This window comes from Liolophura sinensis, chromosome 3 (assembly GCF_032854445.1).
Source record: "Liolophura sinensis isolate JHLJ2023 chromosome 3, CUHK_Ljap_v2, whole genome shotgun sequence".
Taxonomy (NCBI): Eukaryota; Metazoa; Mollusca; class Polyplacophora; order Chitonida; family Chitonidae; genus Liolophura; species Liolophura sinensis.
Window position 1 is genome coordinate 8,058,239 of NC_088297.1, and position 21,525 is coordinate 8,079,763.

General features: G+C 39.1%; 1 protein-coding gene across 1 annotated transcript in view; it reads right to left on the reverse strand.

Moving 5' to 3' along the window:
* LOC135463309 (WASH complex subunit 2-like) overlaps window positions 1-21,525 on the reverse strand; it is a 55,054-nt gene that overhangs the window by 12,025 nt on the left and 21,504 nt on the right. Inside the window, 10 exon segments of the mRNA XM_064740570.1 lie at window positions 1,176-1,244; window positions 3,801-3,962; window positions 6,055-6,177; window positions 7,214-7,381; window positions 8,917-9,120; window positions 10,538-10,658; window positions 12,850-12,919; window positions 13,180-13,195; window positions 20,780-20,895; window positions 20,898-20,979. Of these exon segments, the coding sequence (XP_064596640.1) occupies window positions 1,176-1,244; window positions 3,801-3,962; window positions 6,055-6,177; window positions 7,214-7,381; window positions 8,917-9,120; window positions 10,538-10,658; window positions 12,850-12,919; window positions 13,180-13,195; window positions 20,780-20,895; window positions 20,898-20,979 (1,131 nt within the window).

Here is a 21,525-nt window from a genome sequence, read left to right on the forward strand (position 1 = left end):
GATTATTTGGCCGACTTAATGCCACAGGATCAAACCTCAAAACAACTGTGACATACACATAAGTATGTATCAGTATCAAGGTTTGGTTTTAATTCATTGCACCAAAGAATGGATATGAACTATATTAAACTAATGTATTAGTTGGATACAGCCAAAAGTATGTCAGTATATAGGTAAATATTAAAGGGACATACCGCTGAAAGAAATTCAGTATTTTGGAGTTACTTCCACTAAAAACAAAAAGGAGTTGCATTTGACTCTTAACTAAACCTCCATGGCCTATATTTCCCACAAAATGTCAATTAAGAGAATTTTAAGGGGAAATCCCTAACTGGTCTAAACTGTCCATCCAACGAGATAACATGCAAATGAGGCAGTGCACAGATCCCCACAATGCAACGTTCGCTAGTGGATCACACATGTAAACAATATCATAGACTGAAAGCAAATTAGAAGTGTACTAAATCAGATATGATATTCCTTTCTGTTGATAACGTTTTATGAAGTACTCATAATTGCCAACGGCAGAACTGAGAGATACAAGGTAGACAGCATAATTACAACATAGTGCCGTGTCTATCATTCAACGCACATCTCCCGTCATCTACACAACAAGGGGAGGTAACCAACTAAAAAAAATCAGACTTTCTAAATACTGCGACTTGTGAGCTGATGGTTGTAGGGAACCCCTGGCTAAAAATGAACATTTGATTGTTCACTGAGCATCAGTTACATGTCAGTAGACATCTGCAAGTTTCAGCTTTATGCAGGCCACGTCTAAAACAACACTACAATTTTTTCGACGTTGGTCCCTTCAACTATTTAAAAACATAAATAAATATTTTATGAAATTGAACTTTCCAGATGTACATGTAACTTGATCAGCCACCATAACTTTCCAGATGTAAATGTAACTTGATCAGCCATGGTAACTTTCCAGATGTACATGTAACTTGATCAGCCATGGTAACTTTCCAGATGTACACGTAACTTGATCAGCCATGGTAACTTTCCAGAGGCACATGTAACTTGATCATCCATCATAGCTTTCCAGATGTACATGTAACTTGATCAGCCGTCCTAACTTTCCAGATGTACATGTAACTTGATCAGCCGTCCTAACTTTCCAGATGTACATGTAACTTGATCAGCCATCGTAACTGTAAATTACTCACTTTCTCCTCGGGCTCATCACTGGTCTCTGTTGTTGTTGCATCGTCAAGATTTATTTTCCCATCTTTAACCTAAAGTCAGGTAAACAACAAACAACTGTTAGTATCATACTGAACTGTGACAGTGATCAAGGGTGTGGATGATTACATGAAATTGTACAAACTGATATTAACCTTGTTTGGTTTAATGTAATAGAGAGGAATTTACTCAACTTCACCACTGGCCCTCAGATCATCAAGTGATCTTAGACATTAAGTTCAAGTTTCAAATCAATTTAAAAGGTCAAAATATTCCTTGACAACATTAAATCCTGGGAAACAAATTGCGGATAAAATAACGAAAAGGATCATACCAAATTTAATGATTAAAAGTCTGACTTAAGTTTAAAATCACGAGGTGAACCCAGGGCTAGGAGCTTAAAAACCCTGAAAGAAATGTTTCCTAATATTAAATAATGATTAGCCTAAATAAGCACAAGCGGCCTTGGAATCGACAATTCAAGTCAGGGGCACGTACATGTAGGAGAGTAAGCTGATCTACCTGTGTACAGATCAAACCTGGGTCGGGTCATACCAAAGACTTTAAAAATAGTGCTTACTTTCGCCTCCCTTGGCACTCAGCCCTGGGCGGTCAGAGCAAGGAAAACTGACTGGTTAGCCCATGTGTCAGTAAAATGTGACTGGATGTAGTGTCATGTCTGGTGTCTTAAGCATGAAACTTCAGTGGTGGCAGGACTTTAGTGACATGGGACTTGCCTCGCCACAAGGAGACAATATGTACATACACCTAATGATTCCTCATCGTCATATGACTTATAAATTGATAAGTACGACATTAAATCCCAAACATACACACCTACATGTGTACATGCATGCATAGGGCCCAAGAAAGCTGCCTGTAGTCTGATTCTATAGATACATGTACCAAGAATACATACTTTAATAATCCAAAACTTATCACACAGATACCTACATGTGGTGAATGTTGTGTTGTGGTTATCAGGAGTTGTAAGCTTGAGGCAAGTGATGCTTAACATGCAGAGCACCAGATGAACATATCAATTACCACATGTGAGATCACAGGCTAACACATCAATTACCACATGTGAGATCACAGGCTAACACACCAATTACCACATGTGAGATCACAGGCTAACACATCAATTACCACATGTGAGATCACAGGCTCACATATCAATTATCACATGTGAGATCACAGGCTCACATATCAATTACCACATGTGAGATCACAGGCTAACACATCAATTACCACTCGTGAGATCACAGGCTAACATATCAATTATCACATGTGAGATCACACGCTACTGCCTTGTGAATGTGGGATATTGTTTGGGCTGGTGAGCTGGTTTAATATCAATGTACAGTACAACCTGGTCCTAACCATCAATCCTACGCCCATTAAAGTCTGACGGTCCGTGTATCATACGCCCTCTATATGCCAACCCTGATCAAATACGTCGTCGTCTTCCGCTTACTGCTTGCGTCCGGTCGACCCACAGTCCGCCGACAGTCTGTGGATGGTGGGGCCCCGCCATTTTATGTCATTCACTTACTTGCGATTTTGATGTAACATCAGGCGTACGCTGTACATGTAAGTCTTGCATTATTTATGCGACTGAGTTTCAAGCCATAAATGCTAGACTCGTACCTGTGTTATTGAAATTGTTAAAATAATTCTAAAGTTATAAAGCGACTTGCTGTATAAAGTTTTGGAATTTCATTACCCATTATCTACATAACAACAAGACTAACAACCGTAAAATGAGGATACAATTCAAGGAATCTGGATTTAAAGGAAAACCATTAACATGAAGACCTTTCAAGTGTCAGTGGTTTGAATTTTATAAATTGTAGACCTCGTGTGATGTACCGATATGACTTGTTACATGTACTGTATTTTCAATACAGGTTTTCGAATGCGTTTTTTTGTTGTGTATAAGCACGCAGGTTGATACATATTGCACACACCAAAGTCAAATATTCCTGCATAATTTTGTATCCAAAATGAAACTGGTAAATTTACCATCTGATAAGCCAAAGAACTTGAGTCCTTTTCCAAATTCTGAAACATCATCACAGTGTGTAAATAGCCGTCGTGTACAGCGCAGCGGACTTCAGAGAAAGCTATGTGTTGCACATACATATATTTGTGAGTGACATACCTCTGCACTAAATGCCTATAAATGGGCTTGTTATTTAATAATTAGTGAAATAATTTATGTTATATACAAAATATTGTATACTTGTGACACCCGATAAAAACTTGACTCCCCTGTCCTCAAGAGAACGGTGTAAATATACTGTGAGCCATCACAGGGTTAATAAGAGGCACGATGGTTTACAGGAAATCGGTCCGTATTTAGCATGAAAACACTTGATAATCTTTTGATGGGCTGACAGTCCGCGCACAATGGCCGCGCACGATGGCTGGAGGATCGCGCCACGGTACGCGTATGCAGGTACATGGTCGGCGTATAGTACGCTGACCTTGGGCCGACCGTCAGCGTATCCTCGGGCCATAATCGGTGCAGGATTGATGGTTAGGATCCGACTGTACTGTATATTCAAATGTCATTTCTCTCGTCATCATTCTCTCGCTACACCTACCTTTGGCTGTGACTCCGTTCTGGGTTTTTCTCCAAACAAATCCTCATCTTTGTCATCAACACCAAAGAGATCTGAGGAAGTTGACGTAGTTGTTGCCCCTTGAAGACTAACCCCGCCACCAGGTGGCTTTGATGGTGTAGGTAGTTTGGGCTTGCTAGCAGTCTGTGGGTTATATGTGGGAGAAAAATATGGTAAAGGTTGTGTTGATTTCTTAATATCACAAATATAAAAAATTTTTCATATCTCTTCCTGGAGGGTTCAGCGTTTTCTTTCACTGCCATTTTGACTAATTTAAAGTGGAACAGAAGTCTTGTTTTTCAGGAAAATATTGGCATATTTATCTTATCTATGATCTGAGTCTGAGTTCTTTAGTGTCTCATGTGACCTACTGCCTATTTTTGACCATATTTACTATAACATGTCCATCTGAACCAAAGGCTTCATCAATAGTAATTTAGACAAGATGAAGGAGAAAATTGTGATGCTGAACATTTGGGAAAATCAGCAGCTCCAAAGGAAAAATGTGTTTTTTGTGCCTCTGGAAGATGGTGATTGGTAAATGAATGTCAATAATTACCTGTAAAGATTGCCTAACAAAGTTACACAACACAGTAGGACTGATTTTACCTTTGACGACAAATATAACAAAAGAGTTCTAACTCAAAACTCCTCTCTTCATACCTGTAGTTTTGCAGTGATGTCATAATTACTCTTAGCTAATTGTCAGCTGACTCTCTGGTCATGTTACTACATGCAGTGTAGGTGTACCAGAGGTGAAAACAAAACAACTGGTCATGTTACTACATGTGGTGTAGGTGTTCCAGAGGTGAAAACAAAACAACAGGTCATGTTACTACATGTGGTGTAGGTGTACCAGAGGTGAAAACAAAACAACTGGTCATGATACTATATGTGGTATAGGTGTACCAGAGGTGAATACAAAACAACTGGTCATGTTACTACATGCAGTGTAGGTGTACCAGAGGTGAAAACAAAACAACTGGTCATGTTACTACAGGTGGTGTAGGTGTAACAGAGGTGAATACAAAACAACTGGTCATGTTACTACATGTGGTGTAGGTGTACCAGAGGTGAAAACAAAACAACTGGTCATGTTACTACATGTGGTGTACGTGTACCAGAGATGAAAACAAAACAACTGGTCATGTTACTACATGTGGTGTAGGTGTACCAGAGATGAAAACAAAACAACTGGTCATGTTACTACATGTGGTGTAGGTGTACCAGAGATGAAAACAAAACAACTGGTCATGTTACTACATGTGGTGTAGGTGTACCAGAGATGAAAACAAAACAACTGATCATGTTACTACATGTGGTGTAGGTGTACCAGAGATGAAAACAAAACAACTGGTCATGTTACTACATGTGGTGTAGGTGTACCAGAGATGAAAACAAAACAACTGGTCATGTTACTACATGTGGTGTAGGTGTACCAGAGATGAAAACAAAACAACTGGTCATGTTACTACATGTAGGTGTAGGTGTACCAGAGATGAAAACAAAACAACTGGTCATGTTACTACATGTGGTGTAGGTGTACCAGAGATGAAAACAAAACAACTGGTCATGTTACTACATGTAGGTGTAGGTGTACCAGAGATGAAAACAAAACAACTGGTCATGTTACTACATGTGGTGTAGGTGTACCAGAGATGAAAACAAAACAACTGGTCATGTTACTACATGTGGTGTAGGTGTACCAGAGGTGAAAACAAACCAACTGGTCATGTTACTACATGTGGTGTAGGTGTACCAGAGGTGAAAACAAAACAACTGGTCATGTTACTACATATGGTGTAGGTGTACCAGAGGTGAAAACAAAACAACTGGTCATGTTACTACATGTGGTGTAGGTGTACCAGAGGTGAAAACAAAACAACTGGTCATGTTACTACATGTAGGTGTACTAGAGGTAAAAACAAAGCAGATTTACCTAGGCCAGATAGAATGTAGGTCTTCCATAAGATTTTACCATAAAAATTGAAATATAGCTATTAGGTATGAAATCCTTTATGAAAAATCTAAAAAGAATGTCTTGCCTTCAAATGTGATAATTTCAGTGCTCTGTAGTACTTAAAACTAGGCATAAATCAGCCTTTCACCAACAGCTCCATGTTATATTTCCCCTCCTGCTCCTTAACATGCTTATGCTACAGGTATGAACCAGGATTCCCAGACGATATGTCACAAATTTGACCAAACAGCTGCTGACCAACTTTTAGAGCAATACCTTCTGAGGCGTAACTGGTGGTGTGTCCCCAAATAAATCGACTGATGGGTTGTCCTCCTGTGGTCCTCCAAACAGCACATCCTCATCCTCAAACAGGCTCTTACTCTTTGTCCTCGACTTTGTCTGCGAGGAAAACAGTGTGATGTGAGGAAAGCAGCTTGTTGTGAGGAAAGCAGTGTGGTGAGAGGAAAACAGTGTGGTGAGAGGAAAACAGTGTGATGAGAGGAAAACAGTGTAATTAGAGGAAAACAGTGTGATGTGAGGAAAACAGTGTGATTAGAGGAAAACAGTGTGATTAGAGGAAAACAGTGTGATGTGAGGAAAACAGTGTGATGAGAGGAAAACAGTGTGATTAGAGGAAAACAGCGTGGTGTAAGGAAAACAGTGTGATGAGAGGAAAACAGTGTGATGAGAGGAAAACAGTGTGATTAGAGGAAAACAGTGTGATGTGAGGAAAACAGTGTGATGAGAGGAAAACAGTGTGATTAGAGGAAAACAGTGTGATGTGAGGAAAACAGCGTTATGAGTGGATAACAGTGTTATGAGAGGAAAAGAGTTTGGTGAGAGGAAAACAGTGTTATGAGAGGAAAACAGTGTTATGAGAGGAAAATAGTGTGATGAGACGAAAACCGCATGATAAGAAATCCTATAAGAGGCAGGTATCATCCTTGAAACTCTCTTGCTGCTGATATATGTCATACTGTACATGTATTAATGTTTGTCAGATAATAATCTGTTCATAATGTTTATACAAATTATCACAAACTGTTTATTTGTATTTATTTACTTATTTGATTGGTGTTTTATGCTGTACTCAAGAATATTTCACTTATACAATGGTGACCAGCATTATGGTTGGAGAAACCGGGCAAAGTCAAGGGAAACCCATGGCCAACCACAAGTTGTTGGCAGACCTTCCCATGTACGGCCGCAGAGGAAGCCAGCATGATCTGGACTTGAACTCATAGTGATCTGACTGGTGAGAGGCTTCTGGGTCATTACGCTGCACCAGCACGCTAGCCAACTGAGCTGTGGAGGCCCCCTGTTTATTTGTAATTTTGCATGCTATTTTAATGTTCAGGTGCCGCTGGGGACTTTTCATGAATGAAGTGACAATTTGTATATCTTTAAACAACCACCATTGTCAGCCAAGTCTTACCTCAGATTTGACGTCTTTACTCTCAGGGGCATTGTCCACTTTAGCTCCACCTTTGTTAACAGTCTTAACCCCTCCCCCAAACAAATCTTCTCCCTCCTCATCGTCAAACAATGACAGTGTATTCTTACGCGGAGAAGGCTTACTGACTTCAGATTTATCAGGCGTTACCTGAGAAAATAAAGCAGAAAGCACACCTGTATGAAAAACACCTAGAATAGACTGGCCTCACTATAGGCTATGTTCAATACAGTATTTGTCTTATTTATTTATGTATTTGATTGATTTACTTATATGATTGGTGTTTTACGCTGAACTCAAGAATATTTCACTTACACGACGGCAGCAGTATTTGATTGAAGAACTAAAGTATTTTTCATTTGTATAATGGCAGTCAGTTTCATGGGTGACAGAAATCAGAGTGCCTAGCATAAACCACTGGCTTATGGCAAGTCAATGACATACTTTCCCGGTGAGGTACAGATACAAGTATGTCTACAATATTGGTGGAGGGTACATTGTAAGTGCTCTTCAATCAATGTTAGACTGCAGATATGGCCACGTGTGTTGTTTTTTTTGGTTTTTTATTTTTTATTTTTCCTGTTTGTGGTTTTTAGCTGATTTTATTTATTTATTTATTTGATTGGTGTTTTATGCCGTACTCAAGAATATTTCACGTATATGATGGTGGTTAGCACTATGGTAGGAGGCAACGGGTAGAGCCCGGGGGGAAACCCACGGCCATCGGCAGGTTGTGGCAGACCTTCCCACAAAAGGCCCTAGAGGAAGCCAGCATGAGCTGGACTTGAACAAACAACGACTGCATTGGAGGGAGGCTCCTGGATCATTGCCTCGTGATGGCATGCTAACGTCCTCCGCCACCGAGTCCCCTAGCTGATTTTAAAAGGGTTTCCTCTTTGTTCTGAACATAAAAGTTATCAGTCTCAAGTCAAAAGCCATAAATGTTCCCCTGTTCTGGCATGTTCTTGTCATGATATGGCTCAATTACTGTCAATTAAACCCCCTGCAGTCATTCAGTCACTGAGGAGGTTTATCAAGTATAAATGTACCTAGTGTTGCACAGTGGTTTATACCAGGTCTGCAGATATATGAGATGATTACCAAATGACACGTGTATTTCCTAGAAAAAAGAAACATCACAACAAAGTGCCTCAAGGGATGTAACCCTTTATCAGGCTACACCCAAATACCAACCAAAGCACTGGAAATTTACAAGTATATGTCTTCAATTGACACGTTTTAATTCTTTTTATTTCACTGCTGTTCAATTTATTTTATTTTATTTGATTGGTGTTTTACGCCGTACTCAAGAATATTTCACATATACGATGACGGCCAGCATTATGGTTGATGGAAACCAGCCAGAGCCCGGGGTAAACCCACGACCATCCGCAGGTTGCTGTATATATATATATATATGAAATAAATTAAACAACAGTATATATATATATATATATATAATATATATATATATATATATATATACACATTTGTATACTGTATACATATATACACATTATATATGAAATAAATTAAACCACAGTATATATATAGCTTTCAATCCTCCAAACTTAGCACCATGTAATAAACAGTATTTATTTGAAAATGGTGATGGGCGTTTTATGTCATACCGACGGAGTTTTAGCCCACAGGAACATGGTCATGTTAAACCAAAAGTCCCATACCTGTTTTTCCTTTGATGCAGCTGGTTCCTCTGATGGCTTGTCTTTCTTCCCAAAAAGGTCCTGCCCTCCAAACAAGGCCACACCTCCAATGGGTTTCTTACGTGCAGAATCGGCCCTGGGTTTGGCCGTCATGGAACCAAACAGGTCATCGTCTGGAGAGTTGTTTTCGCTGAACAAGCTGTCTTTTGCTGCCATCTTTTTCTCCTGAAACAACAGGGCCATATGATATTTATTTATTTGATTGGGGTTTTATGCCTTACTCAAGAATACTCCACTTATACGACGGAGGCCAGCATTATGGTGGGAGAAAGCCGGGCAGAGCCCAAGGAAACCCGCTACCTTCCAAAATTTGCTGCCAGATCTTTCCACGTAAGGCCAGAGAGGAATCCAGCATGAGCTGGACTTGAACTCACAACGACCCCACTGGTGTGAGGCACCTGGGTCATCGTGCCGTGCTGGCATGCTAATCTCCTTGGCCACAGAGGCCCTGGGCCATATGATAACAAATATACATCTTTCCTTCACTAATTAAATATTTATTTGGATCACAATTTAAGGCCATATTTGAAAGTTTTCACTGAAACAATGACGGCTAGTTATATGGGTGCAGGAACCTGGAGTAAACCACTGACATCAGGCAAGTTACATGTCTTTCTTAAAGTTGCTTTCTTTTACTCGGAAAATCAACAAAACTTATGGAAATCAGCAAACAATTGAGGAAACCTAACTTCATATTATGCATTTTTATGCCATTTACCTTCATGTACAAATACACGAAATCATACCATCACAGTTTTGTGTAAATGTGTTGATAGTTTGCCGAGGACAACCACTTCAAATCCAACAATGCATTCTAGAGTCTGACAGTGACATTACATTGCTTTGGGTCCACTGAAGTGAGCCTTGGATAAGATCAAGGTATGCTGTATTTTGGCTGCCATATCGATAATTTAGTTTTCACAAGGTCTGGTGGAAGCAACTTTCATGTCTGAACACCTACACTGAGAGATTTCTTTAGATCTGTCTGCGAGGGCACCATACATACACCTTCATTTCATTTCATTGTTGTGGAATAATATGCAATGAGAGAAATGAATGAGACCCCAAAAGTTTCTTTGAATTATTTGTCAGTGCATCAAGTATTGACAAATCAAATTCAAAATGGTGCGATTCTAATGTCAATCAGGACTTTCGGACTGTATTCCTCACATGGGAAAGTTTTTAAAATTCCAAAGTAAAATGTTGGGATTGCCATATTGACAAAGGCAGTAGGTTTGATTCTCTTTCCGGATGGATTACAAAGTTTGCTAGAAAATATTTATTTACTTATTTATTTGATTGGTGTTTTACGCCGTACTCAAGAATATTTCACTTATACAACGGCAGCCAGCATTATGGTGGGAGGAAACCGGGCAGAGCCAGCGGGAAACCCACGACCATTCGCAGGTTACTGGCAGACCTTCTCACGTACGGCCGGAGAGGAAGCCTGCATGAGCTGGACTTGAACTCACAGCGACCGCATTGGTGAGAGACTCCTGGGTCATTCTAGCAAATATGACAATTAAATGCTCATATTTTACTTTTTTTGGAGCAAATGTTCACAAAATGATAAGTAATGTACCATGGGTTTAGCAGTTTTCTTCGCTGCTGGCTCTTTAGCTCCTCCACCTCCAAACAGATCCACATCTTCTTCTTCATCTTCCCCAAATAAAGATGGCTTCTTCTTCGCCGATTTGCCAGAACTGAAATTCGGAAAAAAAAACAATAATAATAATAATAAAAAGTTTAGGGACCAAATCCATGAGAATTTTCACAACAGGACAAGTGTAAAAAAAATGATAGATTTCAATCTATTCAGCGGCCGTGACCTCACCTCCAGACACTAGTGTTCACTAATAATTGATAATATATTTGTTTATTTATTTGATTGATGTTTTACACCGTCCCCAAGAATATTTCACTTATACGACGGCGGCCAGCATAATGGTGGGGGGAAACTGGGCAGAGCCCGGCGGCAACCCACAACCATCCGCAGGTTGCTGGAGACCTTCCCACACATGGCGGGAGAGGAAGCCAGCATGAGCTGGACTTGAACTCACAGCAACCGCATTGGTGAGAGGTTCCTGGGTCATTACGCTGCGCTGGTCCGCTAACCAAATGAGCAACGGGGGCCCCCTAATTGATAATATAATGCTCCCTGCTACATGGACATGATGTGTTGATAGAATTCCACGAACATGCAACAAGTACATGTAAATTACACATCAGTGGCAATGAACAGAGCTTGCTATTAACAAATCACAGTACAATGCATCATACACTACATGTAAAGTTCAGTCTGTGTGTTTACCCTAATTCAGTCTGCCCGGTTTCCTCCCACCATAATGCTGGCCACTATGGTATAAGTCAAATATTCTGGGGTACAGCATAGAACACCAGTCAAATCAAATAAATATTTACCCTAATCACTCAACTTTTTCGAATGTGAACGAGTAACTTTCAGTGCAATTTATGCACATTTATACTTTGATTTTTTAGTCAAAACTACTTTCGGTTCATGGATTGGTCTGTGCCTGGATTGGTCAGTCGCAGTTTCAGGGTTTCACAAAAAGTATAGTTTTAATAGTCTACAAAGAAGATCGAATGCCTTCAGAATATGTTTGAAAAAACACTTACGTGTAACAAACATGGAAAAAGGTTGAAGACTTACAGTATTTGATTGGTGCTTATTCCTGTCATCTAAAATATTTCACTTATTTTGACAACAACCAGTATTACATGTTAGGAGCAAACTGTACAGAGCCCAATTAAAATCACATACTGTTTCATACCTTACAAAAGACTACAGCACAAAGCCAAGTACATAATATTATCTGATCTTTACTCAGTTTATTTATTTATTTATTTTTTTATATATTTGATTGGTGTTTTACACCGTACTCCAGAGTATTCCACTGTTATGATGGCGGCCAGCAATATTGTTGGGAGGGTATAGGAACAGAGCCTGTGGGAATCCCATGACCATCCGCAAGTTGCTGGCAGACCTCTCCATGTCAATCATTTAACACATGTATTATTTATCTGATTGTTGTTTATCGCCACACTCAGGAATTTCTCACTTCTACAAAGTTAGTCAATTTTATGGTTAGTGGGAGCCCCCATCTACGATTGACGAGATACTGACAAACCTTCCCAAATGAGACATATACATATATATATATATATACATATATATATATATATATACATATATATATATATATATATACATATATATATATATATATATATATATATATATATATATATATATATATATATATATATCTCTTGCACAACAAACAAAGGTAGGACTGCATAAACTATGGCCACGTATACATATACAACTGTATATTTGACCATTCAAGCTATTATCTCCAAGGCCACGTAAATATGATGAAAGAAGGGGAATCCACAAAATCCTTGGCCAAGGTTGGAATTGAACCCCCACCTTGGGAGCCAGCAGTTGGGATTGATGCATGTAACCAATGAACAATAAACATGACATGAAAATCCAGATTTTGTCATAACCATATGTGAGGACATTTAGAAAGGTCCCATAAGATGCCATGCCTTTACCTAAAATCTAAATTAGATGGGTCCACAATGGGTTACCATAGAACACATTCCTTCCTACCCCTGTGTACAAAGGTATGTGAGTATCAGTTTGTACATTAAACAAGATATGATTTTTGAAGTTGAAAATCATGTTATCTCTGTTGTCAAAGTTGAGGGCAGACAAAAAGGTGCTCAGTACGAATGTACAGAAGTTTACAATGTTATAATTAAAGATACACACACAAAAAAAAAGAGAGCAAAGGAGACAGAAAATCTCCAGGATATACATGTGTTTACAGAAACAAACAATTTCTCTGAGGCATTCTCTAAACTCACCGGCTGTTGCCTTTGTTGGTTTTTGCAGCCCAGTTAGACAAAAGTTTAGAAAACGGTTTGGATGACATTACTCACACAAACCCCAAAACATAGAAACCTTCACTCCAGATCAGAATGTCAGACATTTCTCTGGATACCCTCTAAACCCAAAACACCATCGCATTTGGAGCAGCCCAGCAAAATTCCCACTGACGCAAGTACCGATGTGCTCACATTTTTCCTCAGCATCGAGACAAAAGGTCAGGCCTTGATCGGTTTCATTCAGGGGTGAGAAGCACCCAGAGACTGTAGCACTATAGTGTTCTGTTCAGATCAGGAGAGCTGCTGTACCGTAGCGAGGTAAAAACTGTACACAACGAGGTAAAAACTGTACACAACAAGCTAAATTCTTCCACATTTTGGGTGCAGGTTTAGTACATTCTTATTCAGAGAAAGACAAACAATTTCGGACTAAGTGAAGAAATACCAAGCACATCATGTGAAAATTGTTTTTCAAGACCTACAAGTACTTTGGCATCATCTGGCACAAGAAATAAAGACGAAAATGAAGAAAATAAACAAAACAATTTGCAAGATACCATGCACCATAAGGAATCAATGTATGTAATGTACACTGCCCTGCAAAAATGCATTTTCAGACTGAAATGAATATTGTAAAATATTAATTTTTCCCCAGCAGAAATACTTTCCACCCCACCCCCTAGAGAATCCAGCATCAGGCCAAATGAATGATTTGGTCAGCGGGCCAAATGAAAAATTTGGTCATCGGGCCAAATGAATAATTTGGTTATTAGCCAAATTGTACGTTAAAAAATACAGTCATACAATGAATAAAACACACAGACAGGCCTCCTTCGCCCTGTATAAAATGTGCTACATATACAATTTAGCCCTATGTGTACCTGCTGCAAATTTTGTACAGGAAGTTTACGGTACAGTGGCATAACAGTTTATAGCTGGTCCCCAGGCTGTGGCCATATAAACCTGATAGCCTTCCACATGTGATGGATAAACAAACCAGCCATTACCAGAAATAACCCAATACCAGCCATCAAATGATGCAGTCAGGGGAAAAGGGGAGGGGTGTGTGTGTGTGTGTGTGTGTGCGCGGTGGGGGCTGGGGGTAGGGGGAGCGGGGGATTCCAGAACAACAAAGAGTTAGTCTCTATAGATTTAGAAATGATTAATAAAAAAAAAAACTCAAATTCCCACAAAAATTAGCTATGTGGCTTTCTGTGCATAATGTAAGTGCAGATTAGTATCTGGTATTTTATCCATTTATTCATTTCATTTGTGCGGCACTCAACAATATCTCACTTAAATATCTCACTTAATGACTAGTGTCCGGTATTAGAAAATGAAAAGGCTACAGCAAAGAATCAACTAGACCTTGTGTTAGTAAATACATGTACCTCTAGTAAACTATGAAATTATGCTGAAATCTGACAATGACATTTTACCCATATCAGAAAATAAATTATATATTTTTATTCAAAAGAAAGAAGACCTGATGCCAGAACTAAAACTATGGGTCAAATACAGATCAAATCTTATCTCACTCTAGCTTGAATTGCAACTGTCAGGTAACACTAAATCCCAGCCAAACGCAAAATTGAACAAATTGAATGCAACTGTTCATGTGTGTGTGCTAGTCAGCAACAAAGACATGTACAGTGAATTAAAAATTGTCTATCAAAAACACATTTGGCAACACAGCATGTACATATATCTATACGTATAAGAGACAATGAATGCAAACTTCAACTCAATAAATAGTGCTTCTTGAGATACCAACCCTAATCTTCTAAAGCACAAAAGATACTGTCTTATATTTTGTAACTGACAGTAATTAACAAGCATGAAGCACCTCAAGGATGGAATATCCCTGGTTTGTGATTGTGCTTTACATGTCTGAAAATCTGAGCTCAACATATGCTGGGCTTTTTGAGTTACAAACTTAAACGTTAAAAAGCACAAAAGACACTGTCTTGTATTTTGTAATTGACAGTAATTAACAAGCATGAAGCACCTCAAGGATGGAATATCCCTGGTTTGTGATTGTGCTTTACATGTCTGCAAAATCTGAGCTCAACATATGCTAGGCTTTTTGAGATACCAATCTCAACGTTAAAAAGCACAAAAGACACTGTCTTGTATTTTGTAATTGACAGTAATTAATAAGCATGAACCACATCAAGGATGGAATATCCCTGGTTTGTGATTGTGCTTTACATGTCTGCAAAATCTGAGCTCAACATATGCTAGGCTTTTTGAGATACCAATCTCAACGTTAAAAAGCACAAAAGACACTGTCTTGTATTTTGTAATTGACAGTAATTAATAAGCATGAACCACATCAAGGATGGAATATCCCTGGTGTGTGATTGTGCTTTACATGTCTGCAAAATCTGAGCTCAACATATGCTAGGCTTTTTTAGATACCAATCTCAACGTTAAAAAGCACAAAAGACACTGTCTTGTATTTTGTAATTGACAGTAATTAATAAGCATGAAGCACATCAAGGATGGAATATTCCTGGTGTGTGATTGTGCTTTACATGTCTGCAAAATCTGAGCTCAACACATGCTTAGAGATACCACCCCTAACACTGATCCTAAACCACAAGAGGCTAAGACAGAGATTTTGTCATCCACGGTAATTATTACATTTTTTGTCATCTATGGTAATTATTACACATTTTGTCATCCATGGTAATTATTACACATTTTGTCATCCACGGTAATTATTACACATTTTGTCATCCACGGTAATTATTACACATTTTGTCATCCACGGTAATTATTACACATTTTGTCATCCACGGTAATTATTACACATTTTGTCATCCACGGTAATTATTACACATTTTGTCATCCACGGTAATCATTACACATTTTGTCATCCCTGGTAATCATTACACATTTTGTCATCCCTGGTAATCATTACACATTTTGTCATCCACGGTAATTATTACACATTTTGTCATCCACGGTAATTATTACACATTTTGTCATCCATGGTAATTATTACACATTTTGTCATCCACGGTAATTATTACACATTTTGTCATCCCTGGTAATCATTACACATTTTGTCATCCCTGGTAATCATTACACATTTTGTCATCCCTGGTAATCATTACACATTTTGTCATCCACGGTAATTATTACACATTTTGTCATCCCTGGTAATCATTACACATTTTGTCATCCCTGGTAATCATTACACATTTTGTCATCCCTGGTAATTATTACACATTTTGTCATCCACGGTAATTATTACACATTTTGTCATCCACGGTAATTATTACACATTTTGTCATCCACGGTAATTACTACGCACACAGGGTATCAATAACAGAACATACGATTCATATTGTAACATTGTGCTTAACGCGCATGCAAAGCTTTGCGCTCAATACAAATACAGGCAGAACTTCTTCAGATCCCACTTTTAACATTTACCTTAACATTTCTTTAACTAGATTTGGACGCCGGCGCTGATGCTCCAGATACGACATTAGCTCGGTTGTGCTTTGTTCAGGCTTGCTAATAAAGGCTTCAGATATGACATTAGCTCCGCTTTGCTTTGTTCAGGCTTGCTAATAAAGGCTCCAGATACGACATTAGCTCGGTTGTGCTTTGTTCAGGCTTGCTAATAAAGGCTTCAGATATGACATTAGTTCGGTTGTGCTTTGTTCAGGCTTGCTAATAAAGGCTTCAGATACGACATTAACTCAGTTGTGCTTTGTTCAGGCTTGCTAATAAAGGCTCCAGGTACGACATTAACTCCGCTTTGCTTTGTTCAGGCTTGCTAATAAAGGCTCCAGGTACGACATTAACTCCGCTTTGCTTTGTTCAGGCTTGCTAATAAAGGCTCCAGATACAACATTAACTCCGCTTTGCTTTGTTCAGGCTTGCTAATAAAGAATCGAGATACAGCATTAGCTCGGCTTTGCTTTGCTCAGGCTTGCTAATAAAGGCCCCAGGTACGACATTAACTCCGCTTTGCTTTGTTCAGGCTTGCTAATAAAGAATCGAGATACAGCATTAGCTCGGCTTCACTTTGCTCAGGCTTGCTAATAAAGGCTCCAGATACGACATTAACTCCGCTTTGCTTTGTTCAGGCTTGCTAATAAAGGCTCCAGATACGACATTAGCTCGGTTGTGCTTTGTTCAGGCTTGCTAATAAAGGCTTCAGATATGACATTAGTTCGGTTGTGCTTTGTTCAGGCTTGCTAATAAAGGCTTCAGATACGACATTAACTCAGTTGTGCTTTGTTCAGGCTTGCTAATAAAGGCTCCAGGTACGACATTAACTCCGCTTTGCTTTGTTCAGGCTTGCTAATAAAGGCTCCAGGTACGACATTAACTCCGCTTTGCTTTGTTCAGGCTTGCTAATAAAGGCTTCAGATACAACATTAGCTCGGCTTTGCTTTGCTCAGGCTTGCTAATAAAGAATCCAGATACGACATTAACTCCGCTTTGCTTTGTTCAGGCTTGCTAATAAAGGCTCCAGATATGACATTAACTCCGCTTTGCTTTGTTCAGGCTTGCTAATAAAGAATCCAGATACAGCATTAGCTCGGCTTTGCTTTGTTCAGGCTTGCCGATAAATTCTCAGAATTAAACACTGCTGCATGAAACAGAATGAGGTCCTCAGTACGGTGTTTATATTAACAACAAGAATGTGGCACGGGCTGTTAACACAGTACTAATCCCCTCCCCCGTTGTTTGTCACCAGTAAAATGTGGAGCATGTGTGAGGTGACGCTACATATTATACATTGTTGCAGGCCTTAAAATTTGCGAGGGGTAATTTTACAAAAAAGAGTTTTTTTTTTGTGAGTGTGAGTTCTAAACAGACTTTAACAATGATAACTGTTTTATACAGTTGGGGTGTGAATCATCACCTCAAAGGAATGGAAAATTTTACATCTTCTTTACAAAAACACACGACACATTGATGCTTTACATGCTATTAACATGTAAATAAGGTCAAATTATACTTCTTGTGTGCCTCAAGTAAAAGGAAATAGAGATATGTGTCCAGAAATACTTAATAATCTTTTTGTTTACATTTTCTTTTTCCAAGAGATTTCACAAAAGCAATTGTTTTCTTAGCTGCTGGAGACTACATGTGTATTTATTTGTTTTTTATTTTTTATTTGATTGGTGTTTTACGTCGTACTCAAGAATATTTGACTTATATGATGGCAGCCAGCATTATGGTGGGAGGAAACCGGGCACAGCCTGGGGGAAACCCACAACCATCCGCAGGTTGCTGTCAGACCTTCCCACGTACGGCCGGAGAGGAAGCCAGCATGAGTTGGACTTGAACTCACAGCGACCGCATTGGTGAGAGGCTCCTGGGTCATTACGCTGTGATAACGAGCTAACCGTCTGAGCCACGGAGGCCCCCCCGACTACACGTGTATATTCTAAAGGTTTCTCACATCATTTTGGGCATCCAATCACAAAATTCATTAAACTTTTTTGAATCGATCAAAAAGGTTATAGTTTATAAATCTGAGATGATTTCGTAGAAAATGTTATGCAGAAAAATGCGGGAAATTTTTTAAGAAGAAAAGACTGAGGGTCATCTGTTATGGCTCAGCAAAATTCTAAAAAAGAGAAATGAAAAGAGATTTGGAGATGACAGTTTAAACGGCACCGTTCGTTAATGTTCACTTTAAAGTGGTCTTTCACAAAAAAACTAGGCCGTGTTAAATCAATGAGGTAGAATAGAGGGAGGCAAAACTCAGACTGTTCAATGTGCGTTACCAACAGAGAACGACTCAGGTTTTGTTTTGACGATTAATTCTGTGGTAGGTCCTTGCCCTCGAGACTAGCAGTTTTTGACACCTGTGGTGTTAAGATACTCAGTACCCAGTCACGAGCATTCTGAAACTGGCAATTTCTTACGGAATATCATGAATATCCTTGATTTATAAAATTTAGAAAAGCCCAACCCCCCCCCCCCCCCACTTAATTCTTCACATTAAAAGAGTCACATGTATGTGTGTATATCTATATCTATATCTATATATTTAAAGAAATAGAGAAAGATCTCCTGGTGAGGATAATTTACTTGATTACATGAATATCCTTGATTTATAAAATTTAGAAAAGCCCAACCCCCCCCCCCCCCCCCACTTAATTCTTCACATTAAAAGAGTCACATGTATGTGTGTATATCTATATCTATATCTATATATTTAAAGAAATAGAGAAAGATCTCCTGGTGAGGATAATTTACATAGGAAAAAAATTTAATAAAACTTCAGTTTCAAACTTCATGTTATTTTCAAGGGTTCTTGAAACTGCAGTTGGAATATAACAGAATGTAGAAAGCAGAGAAGGCATTTTATTATTTTTTTTTCCTATATACAGTATGTATATATACAAAAAACTGCTTTATTTAAAGATTTCTTCCACTGATCTAATAACTACATTGTAATTACTAGTATTTAGTCCCTATGGCCAGTAGAATCTATCACGTTCTGCTGCCATTCTTCTCATAATGCTTCATCACAGTGAACGGAAATGTGGCGCACAGCTTCACCATGACGGCACACAACAGAGTTTGAATTTCGGGTCAACTGAGGAAGTTTAAACAAAGACAATAATCCTGTGAGATGAAAGTTCGATTTGCCCACACCGCATGTGGAATCTCCAAAGTTATTAACCCGTCCAACGATGGTACACCTAAATGCTCCCCTTGCAGAGGTCTACACACACAGTTTACACATTATACAGATCAACATTAGAGTGAGTGAGTGAGTGCTTGGGGTTTAACGTCGTACTTAAAAACTTTTCAGTCATATGACGACAAAGGAATCCTTAGAGTGCATGTAATGTGCCTCATTGTTGCAGGACGGACTTCCACCTCTCTTTTATCTAGTGCTGATTCACTGAGATGCCTTACCGAAGGCAAGTAAGCCGCCCCGCCCGAGCCATTATACTGATAAGGGTCAACCAGTCGTTGCACTATCCCCTCCCTCCCCTCAGACAATGGTACAACAAAATGCTGCCCTTGCCGAGCAGTTTACACGTTATATAGACCAACATTAGAGGAAAGTTAATAAACATTCAGCAGAGGCATGTATATTCACAGCGGGTTAATTCTCTGATCACTGGGAACTACAATGTGCTGTTTTAGAATTATACCTATGTACATGTAGGGGGCCTCTGTGGCTCAGTTGATTTGCGCCCTATAACAGAGTAATGTCCCAGGAGTCTCTCACCAATGTGGTCGCTGTGAGTTCAAGTCCAGCTCATGCTGGCTTCCTCTCTGGTCATAAGTGGGAAGGTCTGGCAGCAACCTGCGGATGGTCGTGGGTCCCCCCCCCCCCCAGGCTCTGCCCGGTTTCCTCCCACCATACTACTGCCCGCCGTCACATAAGTAAAATATTCTTGAGTACGGCTTAAAACAAAAATCAAATAAATAACAACCCCAAAATACATTTTACTGAACCTTTCAAGGTCTTGAAAACCTTTCGATCCTTTCAACAAAATTCAACTGCTTTCAAAGGATTCAAGAACCAATAGGATACCTGCTATAAACAAATCGCCATCATCACAATCTTACATGACTACATCGTGAACGACGCTCATTCTACCCCAAAATACACGTTATTGAACCTTGTATTAGAAAGTCCTTGAAAATTTTGAATTCCTTTCAATAAAATTCAACATTTTAAAGGATTCAAGGATCACTGCTATAAACAAATCGCCATCATCACAATCTTACATGACTACATCGTGAACGACGCTCATTCTACCCCAAAATACACGTTATTGAACCTTGTATTAGAAAGTCCTTGAAAAACCTTGAATTCCTTTCAAACAAAATTCAACTATTTTCAAGGATTCAAGAACCAATAGATCCCTGCTAAAAACAAATCACCATCTTCACCATCTTACCTCACAGACATGACAGGCGGCGGTTTGGTGGAAAACAGGTCGTCCTCTGGCTCATCCGCAAACAGGCTGTTACTGGAGCCGGATGGGCTGGCTTACCTCCCCTTTTCACGGCTTCCACAGGCTTGTTGAGGGAACTGTTGGAGGAGTGCGAGGATTTCAGGCTTCCCGACTTTTCTTCCTCAGGCTCCGCCTTCTCATCTTCATCCTGTCACATCGTAAAATTACAAGTACAGTTGTACTTATGGGATTGGCAGGTTATAATACACCAGACTAAATAAATGAATTGGTTGACCCGCCCAAATATTACAGTTATAGATTAGCCTTAAAAATTGTCTATTCACATGCAATTATGGTAAATTTATTGATTTATTCATTTACTCGATTGCTTCAATTGTTCAATATTGTACTCAAAAACTCCCCTTTTAGTACACAGTGTAAACGATTTCCATTAACCAAACTTACTGACTTTGACTTAATGCTTTCAAAACTATTTTCAACACAGCATTCATCTATATGACAGACATTTTCTTCAGTGTTCATAATTTTCTTTACAGTCTTTCACCCCTTTTGAGCTTAATTTATTTATTAATTTGTTTGCTGTTTTTACGCCGTACTCAAGAATATTTCATTTATATGATGGCGATCAGCCCTATGGTGGGAGGACACTGAGCAAAGCCTTGGGGAAACCACGACCATCCGCAGGTTGCTGCCAGACCTTCCCACTTATGGCTGCAGAGAAGCCGGCATGAGC